The 15,714-nt window shown below is 35.6% G+C and overlaps 1 protein-coding gene across 2 annotated transcripts in view; it reads right to left on the reverse strand.

Annotated features, from left to right (window-relative positions):
• Nucleotides 1-114: 114 nt before the first annotated feature.
• Nucleotides 115-15,714, reverse strand: part of ATR (ATR checkpoint kinase) — a 92,558-nt gene continuing 76,958 nt past the window's right edge. For both annotated transcript variants that reach the window (XM_081827341.1, XM_081827340.1), the window contains 7 exons: nucleotides 14,783-14,926; nucleotides 11,543-11,693; nucleotides 8,754-8,910; nucleotides 8,486-8,639; nucleotides 7,192-7,343; nucleotides 1,576-1,681; nucleotides 115-479 (listed from right to left, as the gene is read on the reverse strand). In XM_081827341.1, coding sequence (XP_081683467.1) covers nucleotides 306-479; nucleotides 1,576-1,681; nucleotides 7,192-7,343; nucleotides 8,486-8,639; nucleotides 8,754-8,910; nucleotides 11,543-11,693; nucleotides 14,783-14,926 — 1,038 coding nt within the window. In that variant the 3' untranslated portion in view covers nucleotides 115-305. The remainder of the gene's footprint in view (nucleotides 480-1,575; nucleotides 1,682-7,191; nucleotides 7,344-8,485; nucleotides 8,640-8,753; nucleotides 8,911-11,542; nucleotides 11,694-14,782; nucleotides 14,927-15,714) is intronic.

Here is a 15,714-nt window from a genome sequence, read left to right on the forward strand (position 1 = left end):
AGAGTCCCCGGATGGAGCCCCAAGTTAAGCTCCCTGCTCTGTGGGGAGTCTGCTTCTCCCTCTTCCTCTGCCCCCTCCCCACTTGTGCTCTCTCTCAAATAAATAATCTTAAAAAAAAAAAGAAAGCAGTTTATTTCTTATCAACAACATATATTATTTTAAATATTATTAACAATAAGGGAGTTAATACCAGTTACTCCGAGAACATAAACTTATGCTGTACTTTGGAACTGAATATACAATCACAGTTAATACCAAATGCATTAATTTTAGATTATTAGCATATTCTTTGAAGTAATTTCATTTCACATATATGGGGTCCAACCAAGGTACATTTGGCACAGTAAGTTTTCATCAGTAGCTTCTTGTATAAGGTAATGCACATGTCCTTCAATAGATAGTGGCAGCCCTGTCACTCTATTTCGGGTCTTGATTACACCTTGCAGTCGCTGCTCGATGTCAAGAACATGGGTCTTGGCCTAATAAGAAGAAATTGAAAATCATAAGTGCTAAGAACCTAATAACACCTGGATATTGATAATTTGAAATTACTACTTTTCTGGTGTTTGACAAATATTTATGTCATTTTACAAATCATTATCCCCTTTTTAGGAGCAAAAACAGGGCAAAAGAGAGAAGAAATGAAACAAATGCAGTAACTTGAGATACTGATTTTGAGGCTTGCAATATTGATTTAGCATCAACTGCATGGACATTTTTCTGGACTATGTGAAATACTAGGGACTCTCTTCCACATTACAATTCTAGAAAAATAATAATTTAAAAAATTTACCCCGAAATGTTACGACTTAAACATTTGAATGAATATTCTAATCATAGCAACAATACTCTAAATGCCTAATATTTAGATTATGCTACTATGTGCAAATGGAGTTCTAAGCTACTTGGAATGAAAGGTACACATCTCTCTCAATAGGAAAGCTTATAAAAATGCAAAAGTGAGAATGTTGTATTAGAATAACAATCCTCAATCTATTCTCACTTAATAAAAATGATTATCTGCAAACTTTGAAACTTCAACTAATGTTAGTAAGGAGTGAATTGCTATATATTAAAGTTGAGACCTGCTGCTGCTTTCTAAGTTCAGGCAATCTGTGTTCCAAGTTTTTCCCACTATATCTCATAACTGCAAACTGTCTATAATTAAGTGTCTTGAACTTCATTACACAAATGATAATAATGTTAACATTAGTAATGACTAAAGAAAACTTATTGGCACTTTCATACTAAAGAACTACATTTCAGGGGCACCTGGGTGGCTCCACTGGTTAAGCGTCCGACTACTGATGTTGGCTCAGGTCATGATCTCAGGGTTGTGAGATCTGAGCCGCACATCAGGTTCAGTGCTGGGCGTGGAGCTTGTTTAAGATTCTCTATCTCTCTCTCCCTCTGTCCCTTCCCCTCCCTCCCTCTCTCAAAAAAACAAAAATAAAAAAATAAAGAACTAGATTTCAGAGTTCAATGGCCAGTCAATTCAATGACAGTATTTAGAATCAATTCTCATTGACAGAGACGTATTATGTCAGCTCATATCACGCTACACCTTCTACTAACCTTTTCATTGACAACCTCCCCGGTTTCATTCAGTGGTGCTTTGGAATGCCCTTTCACTGGTTTACTCCATTCCACAAGAGGATCATGTAGAAAAGTTTTTAAGACACTAAAATGCAAACAAATATGATGATACAATGTTATCTCTGTATAAAGAAGTGCTGCTATAGTCAACATGTAGGTGAAAAATAAGTGAAGGATGAGAAGCTAATGGTAATATTCTTATAACACACATTAGTACTGCATCAATAAGACATGTGAACTTACTGTTTTGGACTGAGGGGTCGAAAGAAAAGAGGGAAGATAGAGGGGGATCTGAGGTGTTCTTGGAGAGTAGAGTAAGATGAGTTGTGTGTGCCATTTCTAAACGCATACTGTGCACTTGAAATACAACTACCTATGGAAAACCTACTCAGGCACCTCAAATTCAGTATTTCCAAAACAAAACTCATTACCCTTTCCCAAACTATTTCGCCTGTGTTCCCCAAATCAGTAAAGAACATTATTCACTCATTTGTCCTAAATAAAAGTCTAGGAAACATCCTTGCCTCTCCTTCCTCTTAACACTCAATTCTACCTCCTAAATCCCTTTAGAATCTACTTACCTTCATCTCTACTATCACTGCCTCATCCAATGCACCATTATTTCTTCCTGAGTTACTCAAACAGTCCTCTAACTAGTTTTCTGGCCTCTAGCCCAGACTGCAACTATAATTTTTCTACAGTGCAAAATCTGATGAATTTCATTTCTTTTTTTAAAATTTGCTTCTTACCCCAACCCCCAATGACTTTTGGTTGTTTTCAGAGCAAGATTTAAATGTGTAAACCAGCCCCATGTGGACTCTTCATAATCTAGCCCTGCTCATCTGTGCCATCATCACAGCACCATCTACTTGAAGTGTACCCTCTAGAAAACAGAATTACATTTTTTAGGCAGTCCAGGCCTTCACTTGCCTTGATATTTCTATCACTTAGAACACTCTCTTCCCCTTTGTGTGGTCAATTCCATTTATCATTAAGGTTTCAGCTACTTCCTTCAGAAATTATTTCCTGACTTCCCCAGATTGGATAGGGGCTCTTAGTGTTTCACAAGAGGCTGTACTTCCTCTTGCAGAGAATTTGCCTTTTCCTATGTCTAATTAACCAATACGTTCTACCAAAATGTCTGGTAGAGAGCTTTAAAGAAAGAAGGTGAATAAATGAGCTTTAAAAGTCCTTTTAAAAAACTACATCCTGTAGCTAACATCATATTTAATGGTGAAAGACTGACTTCTATACCCCTAAAATCAGGAATGAGACAAAGATGTAGATTTCTCACCTTGTCTACCTGACATTCACTTAGCTAGGGGCAATTGGCAAGAAAAAAAAAAAAAAGCACGAGATCGGAAAGGAAAAAACAAAACTATCTAGCTGCAGATGTTGGAGAGAGAAAAATCTTAAGGTATCTACAAAAATAAGTATTAGAACTAATAAATGAGTTCAGCAGTGTTTGCAAAATATGAGATAAATATACAAATATCAGTTGTATTTCTAAACTAACAATGAATAGTGCAAAAATGAAATAAAAAATTCCATTTGGAATAGCATTTTAAAAAGCACATTTTAAAAAAATACAAGATCTGGGGACGGCTGGTGGCTCAGTCAGTTAAGCGCCTGCCTTCGGCTCAGGTCATGATCCCAGGGTCCTGGGATCAAGTCCCACACTGGGATCCTTGCTCAGTGAGGAGCCTGCTTCTCCCTCTGCCTGCTGCTCCCCTTGCTTGTGCTCTCAGTCTCTCTGACAAATAAAACCTTAAAAAAAACAACTGTGATTTAAAAAAATAAAATAAAACCACAAGACTTGAAAACTAAAAATCACAAAACATTATTGAAAGAAATTAAAGAATTATATAAATGAGAAGACATCCCACATTCATAGTTCATAGACTTAATATTTTTAAAATGACAATATTCCCCAAACTGATTAACAACTCAATGCCATTCCTATCAAAATCCAGGCTTGACTTTTTGAGTTAATAAGATGATCTTAAAATTCCTACAGAGATGCAAAGAACCCATAATAGCCAAACAATCTTGAAAAAGAAGAAAAAACCTGGAGCACACATACTTCCTAATTTCAAAATTTACTACAAAGCTACAGTAATCAAGACAATGTGTAGTAGGAATATGGTTAGATATAGAGATCAATGGAATAAAACTGAGAGTCCAGAAATAAACTCCTGAATATATGCCGAGACAATTAAGTGGAGAAGAATAATATTTTCAAAAAATAGTGCTAGGAAAACTGGATATGCACATTCAAAGGAATAAATATGGACCCTCTACCTCACACTAGAAACACAAAATAACTGAAAATGATCAAAGACCTAGTAAATATAAGAGGTAAAACTATAAAATGCTTAGAAGAAAACAGGTGTAACTGTTCATGATTTGGATTATGCAATAGTTTCTTAAATGACACCAAAAGCAAATAACAATAACAAAAATAGATAAATTGAACATCATCAAAAGTAAAAACTTATATGCTAAAAAGGACATCATCAAGAAAGTAAAGACAACCCACATAGAGAAAAATATTTGCAAATTATGTATGTCTTAAGGATCTAATATCCAAAATATGTAAAGAATTCTTACAACTCAGCAATAAAAAAATCCAATTTAAAAATGGGAAAAGTATCTGAATAGATATTTATCCAAAGAAGATACACAACTGACCAATAAGCACATGAAAAGATGTTCAACATCACTGGTCATTGAGGAAATGCAAGTCAAAACCATAATGAGATACCACTTGATACCACCCACTAGGATGGGTAAAGTAAAAAAGATAAATAACAAGTGTTGTTAAAAATGTGGAGAGGGCGCCTGGGTGGCTCAGTTGGTTAAGCGACTGCCTTCGGCTCAGGTCGTGATCCTGGAGTCCCGGGATCGAGTCCCGCATCGGGCTCCCTGCTCGGCGGGGAGTCTGCTTCTCCCTCTGACCCTCCCCCCTCTCATGTGCTCTCTCATTTTCTCTCTCTCAAATAAATAAATAAAATCTTTAAAAAAAAAAAATGTGGAGAAATTGGGGCGCCTGGGTGGCTCAGTCGTTAAGCGTCTGCCTTCGGCTCAGGTCATGATCCCAGGGTCCTGGGATTGAGCCCCACATCAGGCTCCCTGCTCAGCAGGAAGCCTGCTTCTCCCTCTCCCACTCCCCCTGCTTGTGTTCCCTCTCTCGCTGTGTCTCTCTGTCAAATAAATAAATAAAATCTTTAAAAAAAAAAAAAATGTGGAGAAATTGGAACCTTCATACATTACCAGTGGAATTGTAAAGTGTCACAACTGCTTTGGAAAACAGTTTGAAAGTTCCTCAAAATGTTAAGCTTAGAGTTCACATGTGACCCAGCTATTCTACACCCAGGTATACCCAAGAAAACTGAAAACATATATACACAGACTTTTCACAGTAGCCAAAAGATGTAAACAATCCAAATGTCCATTAACTGATGAATGGACAAAGAAAATGTGGTATACAGGGGTGCCTGGGTGGCTCAGATGGTTAAGTGTCTGCCTTTGGCTCAGGTCATGATCCCAGGGTCCTGGGATCGAGCCCCACATTGGGCTCCTGGCTCAGTGTGGAGCCTGCTTATCCCTTTCCCTCTGCCTCCCCCCTGCTTTCTCTATCTCTCTGTCTCAAATGAATAAATAAAATCTTAAACAAACAAACCCAAAATGTGGTATACAATGGAATATTATTAGGCAATAAAAAAGAATGAATTACTGATATATGCTATAACATGGATAAACCCTGAAAATATCACGTTAAGGGAAAGAAGACAGACATAAAATGCCATATGTTGTACGATTTTATTTATACATGAAATGCCCAGAATAGGCTGATCCATTAAGACAGAAAGTACATTAGTGGTTGCTAGAAGATGGCAGGGGAGTAGGGATGGAGAGTGACTGCTAATTTATTTTGGGAGTGATGAAATGTTTTATAATTAGCAGTGATGGCTGCACAATCTTGGGAATACACTAAAAACAACTGAAATGCACACTCTGAAAGAGTGAATTTTATCGTATGTAAATTACATCTTTTAAAAAACTGAGACATAATGGACATATATTAGTTTTAGGAGTACATGATTTGATATTTGTATATATATTGCAGAAGGATCACCACAATCTAGTTAATATCCATCACCAAAGTTTCAAATTTTTTTCTTGTGATGAGAACTTTTAATATCTATTCTCTTAACTTTCAAATATACAATACAGTATTATTAACTATGTTCACCATAGTTAATATTCCCATGACTTATTTATTTCATAGCTGAAAGTCTGTACCATAGTTAATATTCCCATGACTTATTTCATAGCTGAAAGTTTGTACCTTCATCCATTTTGCCCATCCCTACCCCCAACCTCTGGCCACCACTGCTTTCTGTATCTATTTGCTCAGGTTTTGTTAAGTTTTTATTTTAATTCCAGTTACTTAATATACAGTGTTAGATTAGTTTCAGGTGTACAATATAGTGATTCAACAGTTCCATACATCACCTTGTGCACATCATGACAACTGTACTCCCTAATCCCCATCACCTATTTAACCCATCCCCCCCAACCCTCCCCTTTGGTAACCATCAGATTGCTCTCTATAATAAGAGTCTGTTTCTTGTTTTGTCTCTTATTTTTTTCCCTTCCCTTGTTTGTTTCTTAAATTCTACATATGACTGAAGTCATATGGTATTTTTCTTTCTCTGACTGACTTATTTCACTTAGCATTATACTCTTCTAGCTCCATCCATGTCATTGCAAATGGCAAAATTTCATTTTTATGGATAAATAATATTCCATTGTGTATATATACCACATCTTCTTTATCCATTCATCTGTCAACGGACACCTGGGCTGCTTCCATATCTTGGCTATTGTAAATAATGCTGCTATAAACATCAGGGTGCATGTATCCCTTTGGATTAGTGTTCTTTTATTCTTTTTTTTTTTTTTAAAGATTTTATTTATTTATTTGACAGAGAGAGACACAGCGAGAGAGGGAACACAAGCAGGGGGAGTGGGAGAGGGAGAAGCAGGCTTGCCGCAGAGCAGGGAGCCCGATGCGGGGCTCGATCCCAGTACCCTGGGATCATGACCTGAGCCGAAGGCAGACGCTTAACGACTGAGCCACCCAGGCGCCCCGTGTTCTTTTATTCTTTTGGTAAATACCCAGTAATGCGATTGCCAGATCAGATCATAAGGTAGTTCTATTTTTTTAAGACTCCACATACAAGTGATCTCACACGGTATTTGTCTTTCTCTGTAGGACTTATTTCACTTATGAATAAATGCCCTCAAGGTCTATCTATGTTGTTGCAAATGGCAAAATTTCCTTCTTTTTTATGGCTGAATATTATCACAGTGTGTGTGTATTCATCTATCAATGGACACTCAGGTTGCTTCTGTGTCTTGCTACTGTAAATAATGCTGCAATGAACTGTAAGTTATTCCTTAATAAAGCTATTATTTAAAAAGATCTACTTTAATGCAAAGTGGCTTCTAGTATAAAAAAACATATTTAGGAACCAATAATTACATTCAAGATTACTGTCAAATTGTTTACAAAACATAGGTAATTACCTCATTAAAGGCTCTCTCTGATCTCGCATCAGCCTCATTGTAACTTCACAAGCCCTTCGAAAAAGACCTTCTGTTCCCATAGGACCCATTCCATTAACCATATTATGAGTCAGTCGAAATGGAACAATTTCTGGAACTTCAAAGGTTTCTCCCTTAAAACAATGCATTTTATTAAAAAGTCACAATGTTAAAATTTTAAATCTTTATGCAAAAAAATTAGATCTTCATGTCTAGAGTCTAAAAGTGCAAAGATACCCTCAAAATATTTATATTTTTAACTACATTAAAGGCCTCTATCATGAAGAAGCCATATAACTACCTCTGATCTAGAGGATGGATGCTCACCAGGCACTGAATTACAATAGTGAATATTACTATAGAGAAATTTTTATGCGTTCAACATTTAGTCTCATATTAACTTTCTTACTGCTCTTCTTGAATAATATAAAATAAAAACAAATATTCTTATATTTTTCTTTTTTAAGACTTTCACTTTAAAGCAGGAAAGGAAAGAAACAGTCAAATGTTAGATGCTCATATCCCTCAGACAGAATATGTTAACATATAATATAATGAAGTCCACTTCATTTATTTTCTGCCATTCTCAACCTGCCTTCCATAAGGCCTTTTTATCCCCAAACTTACTGAGTTTCCCTAAATTCCTTTCTTGTATGATTTAACATATACTAGTGGTTTATTTCTGATTTGATCTCATGTGTATCTGTGACCCTTCTTGGTTTCCTGTGACAGCAGAAGGTAATCCACAGAGAATGGGGATTAAGAAAATAGGGAGTTAGCCTACTTGTCTGCCTTCTAGGATCATAACATTGGAAAATTAGACGGGGCTTTAGGGAGAGTCCAACCACCTTAATTTATTCCCAGGCCCCACTCTGAACCTATAGAATCTCCTAGGATGTCTGCTAGATATCTGTGTATTTTGTTTAAATTCTTAGATGATTCTGATATGCTGCCAGGTCTGTTCTGTCTAAAACTGAGTCTCAGTAAAATGAACTGATCGGTTCATGTTCACATAACTAAGAACTGAGTCAGAACTTGAACCTTTGGATTTCAAGTTCAGGGCTGATTTTACTGTATCACTCTTCTGAGTTCTCTTCATCCTAAGTTGCTTTGCTGAGGACTCAGGGATCCACCAATCAAAACCAGTCAACAAACTCTCAGTGTGACCCAACTGTGACTATAACTGCAACCAATGGGTATGTCTAGGAAAAACAGCCGTTGAGGAAAGGTAATTGGGAGTAAACATACAATTACTAGAGTAAGTCACATCATTTACCTTATTGAAGAGACAGTTGAAATCCACATGTACACATTCACCAGTCAAAGAATCAAAGAGAATGTTTTCACCATGACGGTCTCCAAGCCCCAGGATATAGCCAACCATTGACATAACCGCTGTGGAACGACAGTATGCTGATCTGCTACTGTACCTAAAGAAAACACAATGCTTATCAAATATCCTTATGCCACATGAGGCAACATAAATCTAAAATATTTTTTAAAACATTAAACCATAACAATGTATTATCCTCTTGGTAACTTACCATGATGTAGGATCAGGGAATGTCCTCAGAAACCACTCGTGAAAAACAGGAGGATGCCTGGGTAGGAGAAATTCTCGGAATACTTTGAGTTTTTCAGACAAAGCTGCGGCTTTTGGTAACATACACTGGCGAAGTTCTTTTCCTGTCATATAAACTCCTGCAAGGTGGAGTGGTTTCCATTAACCACACAAGCCAAATAAGAAAATGGGTAATTTTTAAAAAAACATCTATTTTTATTCAAATTGTTATACAAAAGCAAGAACAAATAGGTAAACTTATCTTATTATAATAAAATAACACATTGTTTCTCTATACTTATCCAAAGTGAAGCCTCCTGTTGATGAAAATTAATGTCAACTAAAACTAATGTTGTTGGAATCAACTAATTCTAGAAAGTATCACTCAGAATAAATCCAATTTAAATTGGATTAATAAATTAAATAAATTAAATAAAATAATTGGAATTATAAAAATGCTGCAGCCCTCACTAAAATTATAATGATTTCTCTGTTCCTCAGCATGTAGTATAGGTCCACACAGAATCGTTATTAAAAAACCTACAGTGGTGTTTTGAAGTAATTTACTCTGTGTGAATGCTAGCCTATAAGCTTCATTGTGTACCTCGTTCTTGAGCTAATCTTGTACAATGCAAATCATCTGGAGAAACAGAACTTTTCCTTCTGATACAATGGTGAGCGTGTATTAGATGGGTGATATTACTCTGGTCTATTAAGTGCCTTTTAGGCCCACCTTGGTTTGGTGCTTTTTTACACCCGAAGCACAGCCAAAAGTTTTATGAACAAGTTTGAGATTTGAGGTTTTTAGGCTCAAATGTTATATAATTTCCGTGTGTTCATGATATTAAAAATTTTTAAATACTTTTAAAAATCCAAAAACAATAACTAAAACACACAATATTTTATCTTTCCAATAAAATAGTCAATAGCAGGTTCCTTGGAATAAGAGTCCAGTCTTTGAGTTTCAGCTCTGCAACTTATCAGCTTTGTGAACTTGGATAAGTTACTTAACCTCTGGCACTGTACATAAAATAGGGATAATCAGACTTATTAACAATAAACAATAAAGTATATAACATATTTAGCACAGTAATATAGTAATTTATCAATACCACTTATTGTTATGGGTTAAACTGTACCCTCAAAAAAATGTGTTTAAGTCCTAACCCCTGGTACCTGTGAATGCGACCTTGAAAGAGAGGGCTGTTGCCCATGTAATCAGGTTAAGAGGAAGTCATTAGGGTGGGCCCTTATTATAATATGACTAGTACATAAAATATTATATAGGAAGAGAAAACAGAGACATATAGACTTAGGGAGAACACTGTGTGATGACAGAAAGGAGAAAGAGTGAAGTGATCTATCTATAAAACTAAGGCACGTCAAAGATTGCTGGAGACAGAAGCTGACAGAAAGGCATGGAAGAGATTCTCCCCTTGAGTTATCAGAGATCTGGCCCTACTGACACCAAGATTTTGGACTCATAGCCTCCCCAATTGTGAGAGAATACATCTGTTGTTTGCAGTACTTTGTTACAGCAGCCCTAGGGAAACGAATATACTTATTTTCTACCTTATTCTGATAACTTGATCTATTTACTTTTAATGTACTGCATCATATGCATTAAAAATTTTTTTATTTTGAAACAGCTTTAGACTTACAAAGAATCGCATAAATGACACAAAAAATTCCCATATACTCTTCACCCAGCTATTCTTAATGTTCGTGTCTTTTATAATAATAGCACAATTACCTAAATTAGGAAATTGATAGTTACAATATTATTAACTAACCTTCAGACCTTATTCAAATTTCACCAACTGTCCCACTACTGTCTTTTTTTCTGGGCCAGGATCCAATCCAGGATCCCATATTACATTCAGCTGTCATGTCTCCTTAATGTCCTCAAATCTGGGAAATTTCTGTCTTTGTCTTTCATTACCTTGACATTTTTTAAGAGTTCTAACCAGTTATATTTTTGTTTCTCCACTGTAAAGTTACTATTTTTTTCCCTTTATAATCAATAAGTATGTTGTGAGGAGATACTTTGAGACCCTACAAATTACCTGCTTCTCATCATACTTTTGCTCATTCATTTCAGGATCCATTGATATTCACTGCCTGCAACAATTATTACTGCGGTACTTGCTAATTGGTTTTCTATTTCCATCATTTTCTCTACATTTATTCATTGCAATTCTATTGTAAGGAAGAACTGTTCCTACATCCCTACTTATTTATTATTTATTTATATCAGTGTGGATTCATATCTATTTATTTTATTCCATGAGTTATAACCTAATACTATATCATTATTTTGTTGCCCAAATTATCCCAGGTCTGGCCAGGTGGAGACTCTAATTCCAATCTAATACTCTATTTTAGGCTTCCCTTTCCTTTTCTTTCTCTCACAGTGAAAAAGGTAGCTCTCATTATCCACATATAGATATTTATTTGCTAAAGGTAAGTATACACATGAAGTAGTTTCAAAATTGCTAACCAATATCTTTGTGAAAAACAAATTTTCATATACATTCTTATAAGCTACATCAAATTCTTTTGGGATAAAGATATAATTAGGATAAAGAAGGGATTAGAACATTAGGAAGAAAAACACATAAGTACTTGTGTATACAGAATCTCATTTGACCTAGAAATTCTACTATGGCTTATAAAAAAAAGGTATAATAACATATGTTAATATTAATTATACATATTGGCAGATTTTATAGTCATATTATATATTTATATTTTAAGAATTAATTTTAGTACCCTTTTCCTTGTATAGTTTGGTCAGAATAGGTCTCAAGCCAGCAGTGTTGTTAACCCATTCAATAATCCCACATTCATCATTCAGGGGAATAACTGCATATGTTCGGATATGAAGTTCTCTTCTACGAGATTCTGCATCTTTTCTTAAGCACTATTAAAAAAAAAACACACATAAACTTAAAAATTCAAAATTTCCAAATGTATGTCAAATATATCTAAAGATTATTCATTTCATAGCAAAAGAAACTCCGTGAAAGTTTACTATGTGGTATAGATGAATAATTCTTCAGAATGGTAGGGAAGGAAGCTACTGGGATAGTATCTATAGTCTTTTTCCAAATCATTAAAAAAAGCCTTAGGCAAGTCCCTTGTTTTAATTATTCACTGTTAATGTAATATTGTGTTCAAAATATTATACCTGTATATTTAACAATGACAGAATGTTCTTTAATTTTTTATTGCTTCATAGATGTTACTGAAGTATTAAGTCCTTAGGCACCAAGACTGCTGTTTAATTTTTTTTTTTTTAAAGATTTATTTATTTATTTGAGAGAGCGAGAATGAGAGAGAGAGTACATGAGAGGGGGGAGGGTTAGAGGGAGAAGCAGGTTCCTTGCTGAGCAGGGAGCCCGATGCGGGACTCGATCCCGGGACTCCAGGATCATGACCTGAGCCGAAGGCAGTTGCTTAACCGACTGAGCCACCCAGGCGCCCTAATTTTTTTTTTAAGATTTTTTATTTACTTATTTGACAGAGAGACAGAGAGAGAGAGACAGTGAGAGAGGGAACACAAGCAGGGGGAGTGGGAGAGGGAGAAGCAGTCCTCCCACTGAGCAGGGAGCCCGACATGGGGCTCAATCCCAGGACCCTGGGATCATGACCTGAGCCAAAGGCAGACGCTTAACCGACTAAGCCACCCAGGCGCCCCTAATTTTGATTAAACAAAAAAGTATGAGTTTTATAATATCCTCAAATGTCATTTTATTCTTGCAATTTAATATCATGGTTTCATTTGAAAAACTGTCTCCTAGCAGAAGAAAGCTTTTTACATCTCATCGGATTAATTCTGAATTATTCTAGGTAAGGATAAACAGTATTTTGTATAATTCTGAAACCGTATGAAATAAACAAACTAAGCACACAACTATGATTGCAACCCGTCCAATTCAAAAGCACAATCACTAACCAAAAACATATTTTAAACTTTAGGAATAAATAGGCTACATAAATGTCAGCCAAACAGTACAGCATTAGGATGACATGTAAAGATCAGTTTGTGGTCTCCTAGACCAACACAGACTGTAATTTTTCACAATCAGGCTATTGTATTTTACCACAGCAATGTGGGGGAACAGTAATGAAATAATCAGTAACAAAGCTGATTAGGATAAATTTATAAACTGAAGCCAGGCCAGCTGATACTCCTAACCAGAAAAACACTCAAGGGAGCTTCAGATGAACATACTAATGGTTTAACAGTCAGTTAGGTTTCCAATTTTCTAAACACTTTAAATAAAAAATAATCCTTCACTTTATAGTGCCTTTGAAATGGATTTTTAATATGATACTAATTTTTAAATTATTTTTGATTACACTAAGTACAAACCATAGTTATTCTTTTTTAAAAATGAACTTATCTGTTGCTCTATCTTTTCTATGTTTAAAGTCCGTAACTTTTCCTGCTAATTAAAGAGGTACTAGTGAAATGTGGGGAGAGGATAGAGGAGGGACAAAAAGTTTATAAAAAGAATAATTAAATTTCATCTTTCTGTTGTATGGTTTAATTTTTACCAATGGAAAAAACAGATGCTATGCATTTACAAATACCTGGCCACAGACTAATTCAAAATACCTAAGGTCATCCATTTATAATAAACCCTTAATAAGATTTCTCATATTATCTCTGCAACAGAAATCAAGCACTTACCAAATGTACTGAAAAAAATACTAATGATCACCTTTAAGCAGTGTGTTGATAAAAACAACCTAGGGGCAGCTGTGTGCTCAGCTGGTTAAGCATCCAACTCTTGCTTTCAGCTCAGGTCATGATCTCAGGGTTCTGAGATCAAGCCCTGCAGCAGTCTGCTTGAGATTCTCTCTCTCCCTCTCCCTCTGCCCCTCCCCAGCCCCTGCACACACAGTCTCTCTCTAAAATAAATAAATAAATCTTTAAAAACAAACACCCCCCAAAAACAGAACCTAACATCTTTTGTCTAGCACTAAAACATAAATACATCGATAGAGTCTATTACAGATAATTTAAACATTACATAGAAAATATTTTCCCTAACATGTGTTACACATTTTTCTCAATATAATAAAAGTAATCTTATTTTTTAAAGTAAAAAGTTACATGAAACCAGCAATTCCGTTTCTGGGTAAATACTCAAAAGACTGAAAGAAGGGATTCAAAGAGCTATTTATCCACCTATGTTCATAACAATATTATTCACAATAGCAAAAGGTGGAAGCAATCCCAAGTGTCCACTGACAGATCAATGAATAAACAAAATGCAGTATACACATACAATGGTATATTATTCAGCCTTATTCAGGAAAAAAATTCTGACACATGATATAACATGGATGAACCCTGAAGACAATGCTAAGTGAAATAAGCCAGGAAAAGGGACAAAAAGTATATGATTCCACTTCTACAAGGTATCTAGAGTAGTCAAATTCAGGAGATAGAAAGTAGAATGGTGGTTACCAGAGGCTAGGGAGGAAGGGAATGAGGAGTTATTGTTTATTGACAGGAGAGTTTCATTTGGGAAGATGAAAAATGTTATGGAGTGGGATGGTGGTCATAGTTGCACAAAAATGTGTATGTACATGGGCGCCTGGGTGGCTCAGTTGGTTAAGCGACTGCCTTCGGCTCAGGTCATGATCCTGGAGTCCCGGGATCGAGTCCCGCATCGGGCTCCCTGCTCGGCGGGGAGTCTGCTTCTCCCTCTGACCCTCCTCCCTCTCATGCTCTCTGTCTCTCATTCTCTCTCTCTCAAATAAATAAATAAAATCTTAAAAAAAAAAATGTGTATGTACTTAATGTCACTGAATTGAACTGTTAAAAGTGGTTGGTTAAAATGGTAAGTTTTATCCCAATTAAAAAAATTAAGTGAAAACAAAAAAGGCAATACATTTCACTCTCTTTTTAAGAATGATCTATTTGCATTGTGAAAAGCTTGTATCACATGATAGTAATTACGGTAATTCTAAAATTAAAGCAAACTCTCTCCAAACCTTATTAATCAAGGAATTGAATTCCATTAGTCTACAATCCTTTCTCAGGTCATCTTTTGGCTTACACATCATGATGTAGAACTTTCCATCTGATCCTTTCAAAGAGATCTTCTTTGGTTTCTGAAGAGAAGCAAGAATTTCCACCTACAAGATAATGAATTATATATAAGTTAAGGTCAAGATTCTTTGTTTAAATTTTATATATAAATACTGTATTACCTAACAAAAACAATATAATAACCTATATGGTGTAGTAAGTTTATTATTTTACTAATTTCTTTTATCATAATCACCGATGATGTATGAAAAGAATGCCCATGGACAGAGACTCACTGTCACCCATTAGGAATGGCTATAAAGTAAAAGGATTACTTCAATATAAGTACTTACACATTCAAATTTAGGCAGCCTCTTTAGGACAGCCACAATATTTAAAAGATTTTTTTTTAAGATTTTATTTATTTGAGAGAGAATGAGAGAGAGAGAGAGTGCACGCACAGGCAGCGGGGAGGGGCAGAGGGAGAAGCAGACTCTCCACTGAGTGGGGAGCCTGATGCAGATCTGGATCCCAGGACCGTAGGATCATGACCTGAACCAAAGGAAGTCACTCAACTGAGCTACCCAGGCTCCCCTAAAAGATTTTTGAAACAGTTTTTAGAACCTGTCTTTAGAGCTGAAGACATTGTTTTTAAATATCTTTAGTGGTAGAAAATGCTTATCAATTTAATGTAACTTGATTTTTGAAAAAAGAAACTATTCCAAAATCAAGTCCACCTAATGAGGTGGGTTAATAAGCTGAATCCTATTAATTTAAAAACAAAGCATGACTGTAAGTGAGTAAGAATGATTTCATTATGTGGTTTAGTGTCTGGCTCTGAAGCAATTAAACAAATGTTTGATACATAGAATTACTGGAACAAACAGTTTTCAAA

This window comes from Leptonychotes weddellii, chromosome 1 (genome assembly GCF_054177405.1).
Source record: "Leptonychotes weddellii isolate Sample4059 chromosome 1, ASM5417740v2, whole genome shotgun sequence".
Lineage (NCBI taxonomy): Eukaryota > Metazoa > Chordata > Mammalia > Carnivora > Phocidae > Leptonychotes > Leptonychotes weddellii.